General features: G+C 38.4%; 1 protein-coding gene across 1 annotated transcript; it reads right to left on the minus strand.

The window, feature by feature from the left end:
- Positions 1-3,089: 3,089 nt before the first annotated feature.
- Positions 3,090-10,926, minus strand: LOC109131248 (uncharacterized). Its single transcript, XM_087504054.1, has 2 exons — positions 10,776-10,926; positions 3,090-4,414 (listed from the first exon to the last, which is right to left on the minus strand). The coding sequence occupies exons 1-2, from the start codon at positions 10,924-10,926 to the stop codon at positions 3,090-3,092; spliced, it is 1,476 nt and encodes a 491-aa protein (XP_087360180.1).
- Positions 10,927-11,618: the final 692 nt, after the last annotated feature.

Genomic DNA, 11,618 nt, shown 5'->3' on the forward strand with positions numbered 1-11,618 from the left:
TATAATAAGTTTACACCTTTACCACTAACAACATAAACTAAACATCCCAAATACACTCTTTCAACACAGAAAAAAGCATAGAAGTCACAGAGAAAATGAAGTTTACAACACTAGTATGCATTACATTTGTTGTAGTCCTACTGTCATCTCTAGCCACAACTAAATCATCTATGGTCGAAAATTCTGTGAAACCGCCTTGCACTGAAATTGAGATCACAGGATGTGTACCAGCGATACTTGTTGGAACTCCACCCTCAGCAGAGTGCTGCGGGAAACTCAAAGCACAACAACCATGTTTTTGTGATTTCATTAAAAATCCAGCTTTCAAGCAATTAGTCACCTCCCCGCAAGCTCACGCTGCTTTAGGATTTTGTGGTATTCCTTTTCCTACTTGTTGAAGTTTAGGATATTAATTATGTGACTATTGGTGATTAAAAACATTATGTAATAAAAATGATGAGGATAAAATATTTTTTAATATGTCACAGATCATATTAGTTCTCTGTAATGTTTTTTTACATCATTGTAACTTATGATAATTATATAAAACAAAAAACCAGAAGAATAAAATGATTTATGTTTTTATACTACATAAGCTCAAAACTAAATGGTGTATGTATTCATACATATATTTCACATTCTTATTAGTTCATATTTTGTTAAATTAATTTGGGTTGAAAAAGGATAAAATATTGAATTTTGGGTGAATATGATGCAAATGCACCTCTTGCACCATGCCATCAACATATGTCTGATTCAACGGGGCGGCGGGAGGGCGAAAACCAGCGGTCAATTCGAAAATTCAGAAAAATCCCTTTAACAAAGGGGTAAAAAAAAATTATTGTAAAAGGGGTCCAAAAATTTTAGTTTACTTAGGGTTAAAAAAATTATTGAGATAGGACTGCATCGACGGCTCTCATTTTTTTCTTTGTTAAAGTGTTACAACATGGGAGCTTGGCACACATTTATTTGGATCAAGCGTGTAATTACTAAGTCGTACATAACTCTAACCTTGATGTTTGCTCACGACCAATGTCCAACCCGGGATAATCTTCTTTCTTGGGAGCGTCAAGTTGATATATGTTGTTTACTCATCAATTAGGCTCAAGACCAAATGTTTTGCATAACCCTAATCATATTTCATTTGGTCTTGGTATATTTACCAAGATTCACCATTTGAAAATCATCACCAATATGCTTCTAGCTCATTATTGATATACTTTTCTTCTTAAGTAACAAATATAGGTATCTTCAGTATTGGTTATAGTGCTCTGATACCACTTCTAACGCCCCAACCCCCACCTCTTAGTGGGCACCATGTCCACTCCGAGTCCATGGCCCACTTTCTCTAATGGGCTTCACGCCCTCTCACTAGGCCCGTGAGCCCATCCATATCTGACAGTCGGTTTGCTATGTTCGGGAGGCTTTAAAGACTTATTACCGTCCCTACAAATCACCACATGATCTTTCCCTATGTTTTGTCCTCACTCACACAGTTTCGATAATCACTTCCTGGAAGGTCACCCATCCTGAAACTACTACAACTCAATCACGCTTAACTCTAGAGTTTTCTCAGGACCCTTGACCGAAAAGATAAGCGTACTTTGGTGAAATAGGTGGCCAAATCAATTCTTTTAAACCTCTCCGCAAACCGGGGTGTCACAATTCACCCCCACTAATATATTGCAACGTCCTTGTTGCGCACCAAGACCGTCACCCCCAACGGTGTGAGTCCACTCAACTCAACAATCGTCTGGGTTTGGCTCTGATACTAGTTGTAACGCCCCTACCGCCACCTCTTAGTGGGCCTCATGTCCAATTCCAGTCAATGGGCCGACCTTTCTTAATGGGCCTCACGTCCTCTCACTAGGCCTGTGAGCCTATCCATATCCGACGGTCGGTTTTGCTACGTCCGAGAGGTTTTAAAGACTTGTTACTGTCCCTTCAAATCACCACATGATCTTTTCCTATGTTTTGTCCTCACTCGCACAATTCCGACAGTCACCTCTCAGAAGGTCACCCATCCTGAGACTACTCCAGCTCAAGCACGCTTAACTCTGGAGTTTTCTTAGGACCCTTGACCGAAAAGATAATTGCACTTTGATGACATAGGTGACCAAATCAATTCTTTTTAAACGTCTCCGCAAACTTGGATGTCACAGTTCACCTCCACTAACAGATCGCAACGTCCTCGTTGCGGACCAAGATTGTCACCCCCCCCCCCCGACAGTGTGAGACCACTCGACTCCACACTCTTCTAGGTTCGGCTCTGATACATTATTATATAATGTTAAGCACGGTGCAATATTCGTTTTTGAAAATGTTAAGTGATTTTTTTTACTTTTGTATTTTCTAAACTAATCAAAATACACAGTTTGTTTAGGGGTGTTAAATCCAATTATCATATTTCTATTTAGTTTTAGTTGCATTATAGCACGTACTCCCTCTGTATCAGAATACTTGATTTTCTAGGATTTTTTCTTGTATCAGAATACTTGATTTTCTAGAGTATTTAATGCATTTTTATTTTCAAAATCAACTAACTATTTAATGAATTTGCTTTTACAATGCATAAACTAGTAAATGTATACATGTAAAATGACCAGGTCAAAGCTAAATAAATACTCACTTTGGACACTATCTACTCCTATATAATACTCGGAAGTGTGTTGTTTTTATTTATTCCTTTTCCTTAACAAAAATGAAACAAGAAGAAAGCATGGAAAAGAAAATAAAAGAAAATCATGAAGAAAAAGGTGAATACTACTCAGCAGATGTTTACATGATAAAATCATATACTACTCAAGAGTTGGATTTAAACAAGGCACATGATGAACAAGATGAAAGAAGGGTTCATCCTGATAAAGCTATGGTATTGGATCTGTTGAAGATTTATTTACCCAGACTCTTTTAGTTTTTGTATTTCTCATAATTTTCTGCTGGGTTATTATCATCTTTCTTCTATTTTCAATGTACGTTCTCTTGTTTTGGTTAAAATCATAATAAAATTTAAATAAACTCTTTTCAAATGAAAATATCATAAATAAGATAGAAAATAAGAAAACAATTACAAGATGATAATTTAAAATCTAAGTTGCCAAGTAAGTTATTGCATCTCGTACTAGAACAGAATCACAAGCCATTTGTGAAGGTAGATTGCCTTCTCTCTCCAAGGTAGATTTCTTCAAATGTGGGATTTTATATTTGTTCGAGCCTCGGACTTTCATAATCTCTTGCATGCATGATTGCAAAGTTAAAAAAATTCGGTTCACCTGCGTTGATGGGTATTCATCAAAAGATTGTTGTACGGCGACAACAAGTTCTTCTGTCGTCTTCGGACTCACCACATGTTGTAGTGTTTGGATGGCATTAAAAAACCCAAGGTCTAAAATATTCAAGTCCGGCGAATTTGGTGGCTGACACATCAAACGAATATCAAAACCGTAACGAGAACCAGCTGCTCGGAAGTCCTCATCTCTCGGATCAACGTGAGTTCTTGCATTGTCTTGTTGAATAAAAATAGGTTTTCCAAAATCTTCTTGTGGCCATCTTTCACGGATTTTCGGGAGAACTTTCCCAAGTAAAAACTCTTTGATATCTTCTCTTTTGATAGAGGTCATCGGCTTTAACTCCAAAGTCCCCGCCTCTCTGTTTCTACTTCGTCTCTTAGCTGGTTGCATTGTAACAAATGGAAACACTCCTATTTTTCCAGAAAATACCTCATTTCCTTCTCCATCAAATCTTGGACGAGCCATGGCAGCCAAAAACATTACCTTCCCAATATAGTTTTTACTCTGACATGTACGATACGGCTCTTCTTCAGTCGGAAGAAGGTAATAAGTCTCTTTCGGCTTGGTCATATAAAACCATTTTTCATCAATATGTACAACATTGTACATATCCACAAACTTCGGGTGATTGGGCATGAAACGACTATCGAGCATGGAGACACAAAACTCTAGTCGAGCTCTCATATTGCTTTCCCTCAATCTTGGCTTGATGGCATTTGAATGACGCCTAATGAGCCCTTCTTTAACATATCGAGCCAACGTCGTATGACTCATTTTCAAATAAGCTGCCATTGACCTTAAAGTTCTGCGGTGTTGCAATGGAATATCAACAATTCGAGAAAAATCAAACTCGATTTTCTTCGAACCACAATTACCTTTTTTTCTATGTGATACATCAACAATTTCACCATTAAGAGTATTTTTGGCCCGACGCCAAATTCGTTGAACCGTTTGCAAAGGTACGGATAACAAAGCAGACACTTCCGTTGTAGTGGTGTTTTTCACGTTTCCATTAACGCTTCTTTCCAACAGAGCGTGATAAACCTTCCATCTTTCACCATCTGTCATTTTTTTTTTCCGAACTGTAGCCTCCTGAACAACTTGTGATATCTCAGTACTTCCTCCTGTCACAAAATATTACTCCTATTAAAAGAAATAAAGTAAAGACATACTAATGAATATAGTAGATGGGTCACACTTGCATGTTCAAACACATGTTCTATCAAACACGTATATGAACAAACACTGCAGAATAAAATAATCTACAAAAAATAATAAGTAACAAAATTACCAGAATTTATATGATGACCATTTTCTTGTTCGTGTTCTATGGCAGGACTTTGATTCAAATCAAATAAAAATTCTCTTTCATTATTTTGAGGTGGTAAATTTAGATTAAAACTATGGAAAGCCATAGATAATTTAAGTAAATGATGTAAATCTATGTCAACATAAATAGAAGATTAATGAACCTAATTATTTTGGTTTTGGCTCTATTCTAAAATTTTTGTTTTTGAGAAACATAAGTTTTGGCTCTAAATTTGAAAATTTTAAGCAAAATTTCGTTTTTTAAAGCAACTCCTATCATTAAAATTGTAAACATAACTTTCATTTAAATGTTTTTGAAGAGTATTGTGTAGAAGAAATGTGAAAAGACCCTAAATATGATTAGTGGTTACAAAGTTGGAAAAAGTCAATGGCATTAAAAAAAAAAAAGCACACGAGTATACATCATTTACTATTCTTTTGAATTAATCATTTGTAGTGTTTAGATGGTATTAATTGTTTTCTTAATCCTAGTGAAAATCCTAGAAAATCAAGTATTCTGATACAGAGAGAGTATATGATATAGATATATCTATTTTGAAACGGTAAACATGTCACGTTCGCTCCCGCCCCGTCCAGTCTCGTCCCATCATAAATTTTATGTCTCAGAATCGTTTTTTTTAAAATAATTACCTATTAGACAGTGTTTATTAAAATAGTTTGGCTAAGTAATTTAGACAAAATACATGAATTCTCTTTTTAAATATTTAATTTACATAGAGTTAGTGAAAATTATAATTCTCAAAAAATCTCAAAATATTTTCAAAAATACCTGAAATTCTCAAAATATTCACCTCAAAGTAATTCTTAACATGAAACATAGTCAAACATTATCTAGATTAGTGAAAATTTGAAAATTGAATTTACCGACCCATCTTTCTCGATTTCGTACCGGTACTATTATCCAAAATTTATGACCATCTTATTATATAAAGCTTAGTTCTTAAAGTTAGTAACTCACCAGATCGTGACACGTGTTAGTTTTAACAATCATAGATCAAAGTTTAAAACTCACCAGATCGTGACACGTGTCAGTTTTAACGATTAAATATCCAAGTTAGTAATTCATCAGATCGTGACATGTGTCAATTTTAACGATCATAAATCACAATTTTCAAACTTAGTAAAACGATGCATAAAATAATTGTAATCTTATTATATTAAATAACTTTGTTATTCCTTAAAAGGAAAGGATTGTAAATACACTCCTCTATATAAGCAAATAGATGATGACATATTTTTCACCAAACAAAATAATTTCGACTAGTTTTGTTTTTCTTGGTAAAATTTTCTTCTTTGTTTTTTATTAACCTTTTGTTTGACACATCATTGTTCTTGAACAAGTCTCGAAGGCAATTTGTTTGTTGTCTAATCTAAGCAACTACATAAAAAGATTTTTAGATATTACCACGTGTTTTTGTCATCGTTTCTTTGAATTTTGTTTCGTTTCTCAATTTTCATAATGCATACTATACAATCTTTGACTTTGAAGTTTTAACAAAGTTTCTTATGCATAATAACTAAAGTTTTTGAGATTAACAAATTTCTCACAGTGTTATTATTATTTCTATTAATTTTCATGACAGGTAGCATAAAAAAAGATAAATACACAATTGCAAAATAACAACAGAGATTATATAATACTAGATCAACTAAACAGAAAATGTTCTTATCATCGAACAGTAGTACGTCTTACAAGAAAGTGGGAAGCATGAATTTTTTTAAAAAACAGTGAGCTCATTAGAATGAATTTTTTCATAAAACAAAAAAGGGATTAAAGAAAATATACAAAAAATTATTAATTCTAAAAAATGTAAATACTCACTTTTATATAAACATAGATCGCCTCATATTATTAATCTAATAAATAATTTATTCAAAATATTGTTTTCAACTTTGTTCTATTGGTCAAACTTTTTTAATGGGAAACAAATTTTCCTTATTTATTTAAACTAAAATATACTGCTACTTTCTACCTTTTTCAGTTTGCAATAGGTAAGATTAATATGTTGACCCAAAAAAAATGGAAGATTAATATATGCATCTTCTTTTTCTAATACTGTATTTTAAAATTTATTATAGTAGTTTTAGATTGTTTTATTTAATTTATATTTTTATCTTTGAATTATTTGAGATTCATATATATTGTGCTTATAATTTTCTATTATTTCATTAATTATGTCAAATTAATTTTTTTTCTAATTTCTCAACCTTGATTGGTTAGTCATAGACCTTTTTTTTGTGCAAACAGAATTGTTACCATTCGTTTAATCTCAAAAGGAGATAAAGAGGAGAAGATCATCAACATAATGGTTGGATAACATAGGCTAATCAAACACAAACCTACAACAAACATAGATAGATTAGAAAAACATAAATCATTGTTGATAGATCCATAGGAGCTTGGAGATAGAGGCTACATCATGGTATGTCAAATAAACTTCCGTGAATACATTGAGAAATTTAACATTAGTTACTATCAAAATATTTTGTGACGTTGGTAAATGGTTTAGTTTTTGACGGTGACAGCTCCGTTGAGCATATCTAGATCGAAACGCAAGTCGCGAAGAAACGGTGTGGCGGTGCTTCTACTTCGGCGACTTTTACGGAAAAGAATGAAAGAGAAAAAGAGAAGAAGAAATCGTGTTTTTTTTTTGTCTCTCGGATCCGGATATCCGGCGAATATCCGAGTTTTTAACGGATCTCCAAAAACCGGATATCCGAATAAACGGATCCGGATTCGGATATCAAAACTAAAAATCCGCCGGATACGGATCCAGATACACTCAATTTTGCCGGATATCCGGTCTATCGTCCATCCTATTATCTGATGGACTATTATTTATAATAGGTTTGTAACATTGTATTGTCAACCATGCTTTTTCGTAATTTCCTGAACATTTTCTTTTGTCATAAGATTTCCTCAATATTTTCTAATTTTTTTTTACGCTCATAGTGTCACCCAATGGCCAAAACATATGTATCCATTTCTTATAGTTCAATGGCAAACAACTCTAGAGAAAACATAAAAAAAATGAGAAAGGAAAAGCTGCAACTGTTGATGTAAGGAATCGACAATATAAATAACACAGATCTTATTGGGAATAAATCGGAGTTGGTCCTTTTATTAACGTAGAATCGAAGCAAGAGTTTACTGAAAATAACAAACAAAGTATTAAGCGCAGTTAATACGAAAATAATTGCTCTTTTCTCTCTGATTGCCAAGATTTCAAATCCTCTGCCTTTATAATGACCTCTGGTATTTATAGTGGGTCATTGACATAGGGTTTCTTCTGTCCCTCCTACAAATGACGATTTTGCCCCTGCAGCCAAATGAGCTGATTTAATGACTTAAAGCCCTAAAATCTGGTGGATCTTCTGTTTGGGCCTCACCAAATGTTGGGGGCGAAGCTCATATCCAACAATGGTCCCCCTAGTCCAATGAGCGATGGCTTGCTTGAGCTCATCAGGTACGATTCTATGTCTCTAGGTCCATCTTGTGAAAGGAACAAAAGATTTTAGGAGCTTAGCAGGTTCTTGTAGAGTTTGAAACCATTCGGAAGGTTCTGGGATGAATAGTGCGTTGCGAACATTTTTCGAGACATCCGAGAGTTCCGGGATAAATAGTGTGTTGCGCACATTTTTTGAGACATCCGGAGAGTTCCGGGATAAATAGTGCGTTGTGCACGTTTTTCGAGACATCCGGAGAGTTCCAGGATGAATAGTGCGTTGCATACATTTTTTGAGACATCCGGAAAGTGCCGGGATGAATAGTGCGTTGTGCATGTTTTTCAGGACATCCAGAGAGTTCTGGGATGAATAGTGCGTTGCACACGTTTTTCAAGGCATCCAAAGAGTTCCGTGATGAATAGTGCATCGCGCACGTTTTCCTAGTTGTGGTGGATTTTGAACGGGAGTTTTGAGGGTTCTATGCGTAGCCGTGTTCCTCGATCGTATCCCGTGGCTCCATGGTCACATGTGAAGATGGTTGAAGGTACGGAGATCTCGTCGTGATGATGGTCATTGCGCGATGCCTTGTTGATTTGGAGACTTGTGAAACATTCAAGGCTTTGGCTCGATGGAGCAGTGGCGCGCAGAGTCCAAAGGCGTGCTGGTCTCGGCGCGATGGAGCGGTATCGGTGCCTCGTCTTGTTCGTCGGTTCTAGTCGGAGCCTTGGATTTGTTGAGCTTGTACCGAGTATTGGCGTGGAGCGGTTTGGTACGAGTATGGACTCGGCTTTGAATCTTTAAAAAAGTAAAATCTTACACCTGACAAGGATGACGATGTGCAAGCTAGGCGTTAGCAAGGCAGTATTGCCCGAAAACTCATTGGATGCGGCTCTTGTGTCCGGCTTACCCCATGTGTACTTAGAGATAATCATATTGAAAAGAATGTTAAAGCAAGAGCTCGATATTGTCATGCGTTTTTTTTTTTTTTTTTTTTTTTTTTTTTTTTTTTTTTTTGCTTGAGTGGTCCTCGTTGCGTCCATTGGTTTTTCGGCGCGCCATTCCTTCATGGGTCGAGGTGCGGAAACGGCAAAGTTTCTAGCCTCGAAGCTGCGTGATGGTGCTCGTATGATGGCGTATTAGAGATGAAGATGTGATGAGATTGATGGAGATCACAGTAGGTTCTTGAAGCTTCAAGCTTAACCTCCGATCTCTCTCACCACACATCCGAGAGTTCACTCGCCACTCACCATCAAGAAACAAATGTGCAAAGTCCGGGTCGAGTTATCAAGATCACAACGTGTGCATAATCCGGGTCATAAGTTATGAAGATCAAGATGAGCAAAACCAAGGATAAACTACCAAAGAAGAGTGTGCAAACCTTGTGATGTGACCCGAGGACACGGTCACGGTACGATCTCGGTATGGACGCAGCTTGAGCTCTCGGTCAACTTTCAGTCGGTGAAACTTTCCTCGGCCGAGGTTCTAGGCTTCGGATCTAGGAGAGAATCAAACGAGGGAGACGGAGTTTGAAGGAATTCAAACGAGCCGTTTGGGAGATGCGTCGAGAAGCCACGAACGGTTCAATCGGACAGTGCGGATGCAGAACGAGCGGGTGGACGTCTACGGGGGGGGGGGGGAAACGATAGCGGGGATGATTTGAGGTGATTCGTGGGGAACTCGAGAACTGTTGAAAGAGGACTCGAGTTTAAGAAGAGGACAGACGGAAACGAAGTGAGGGGAAATACAGATGGATCGAGTGACAACACAAGAGGTTTGGTTCTCCTCTTGATACGGTCTCTAACAAGGGCGAACCCGGTTCGAGGCTTGTTAGGGTTTTCTCAAGGTTAAATCCCGGATTGAAGAAAGAGAAGAGTGAGACAAGTTTCAAGAATCTCTCTTGAGGAAAAGTTTTATTTTCATACAAGTCTAAGGAGGAACAAGGGCTTAAGGAGAGTTTAAATAGCTAGGTCTAGATAGGAGCTTAAGGACACGCGGATTCATCTTGATCCGCACATCGTCCTTTTGACGTGTCCCTTTTACAAAGAGAACACATCGCCACCTTTTGACTAACACGCTTAGCCACAAACACTCTCCAACGTTCACAAACATAGGATCAAAAGAGAATATTCTCAAGTTCAAAATTAAACCAAAAATAAGAGGGAAAGAGAGATAACCGCCTTGGCCTTGCGTGTGAAGCAACTTAGCCTTTAGGCGTTTTGCGTTTAGCTCCATGCCTCGTTAAAACCTTCTCCAGTAAACCCATTGGGACAAACCCGGAGTGAGGAAAAAAAGTACACTTCCTCGCTTAACGACTTGACCGTCTTCACTCTTGGGTAAGAGTGAAGACTAAGCGGACTGAGCCTTCGGAGTCTTCGTGGGGTGGCTGGTGTTGGACGTAGGTTCGGACAAATAGGTTGAGCCGCTGTTTGGCCGCCTTTGCTGAGCTCTTGGAACGTGTGGTGGCTCCGGGAAGGATCGTTGGAGCCTTGGCTGCGTCTGAAGAGGTTGCCCTTGTCGCGTCCGATGCATCTTGGTCAGGCTTCTCGGTCGCGTCCGGCGTGTCTTGGTCTTCTTGGCTGAGGTCGCGTCCTGCGATCACATCATTCCCTCCCGCTTGAAAAGGTTTTGTCCCCAAAACATCTTCGTCTTCACCTACATCAAACGGAACAAGGTCAGTGACATTGAATGAGGTGGACGTACCAAACTCACCTGGAAGCTCAAGTCGGTAGGCGTTGTCGTTGATCTTCTCGACGACTCGGAATGGGCCATCTCCTCGCGGGCTAAGCTTGTCCTTGCGTTTCTGCTGGAACCTCTCCGGCCTTAAGTGTAACCAGACCCAATCACCAGGCTTGAACAGCATCGGTTTACGTCCTCAGTTGAGAAAGCGTGCATACTGCTCGTTCCTTCGCTCTATGTTGGCTCGGACCTCCTCGTGCAAAGCCTTGACCATTTCTGCTCGTGCGACTCCGTCTTAATTCTCGGCTTCATTCGGTGGTATAGGAAGGAGATCCAGGGGCATCAAAGGCTTGAATCCGTATGCGACCTCGAACGGTGACCTTTTTGTGGCTGAATGCACCGCTTGATTGTACGCAAACTCGATGATCGGAATGCACTCGAGCCAGGAGCCTTTGTTGCTTGCGATAGCTGTGCGAAGTAAGGCGCCTATTGATCTGTTGACGACCTCTGTTTGGCCGTCGGTCTGAGGGTGAGCCGCGGTGGAGTAAAGTAGTTTCGTCCCGAGCTTGCGCCAAATAGTTCGCCAGAAGTGGCCAAGAAACTTGGGATCCCGATCGGATACGATGGTGCGTGGGACGCCATGAAGCCTTATGACCTGACTAAAGAACAAATTCGCCAATTGCACAGCATCATTGTTCTTATTGCATGGAATGAAGTGAGCCATCTTCGAGAACCTATAAACAACCACCATGATACTATCTTTATGCGCCAAGATGGGTAGGCCGAGGATGAAATCCATGGAGAGATCAATCCATGGTGCGGTGGACACAGGCAAAGGCATGTAGAGGCCATGCGGGTGAGTTGTCGACTTGGAGG

The sequence above is a fragment of the Camelina sativa genome, chromosome 20 (genome assembly GCF_030686135.1).
Source record: "Camelina sativa cultivar CO46 ecotype springtype chromosome 20, ASM3068613v1".
NCBI classification, from domain to species: domain Eukaryota; kingdom Viridiplantae; phylum Streptophyta; class Magnoliopsida; order Brassicales; family Brassicaceae; genus Camelina; species Camelina sativa.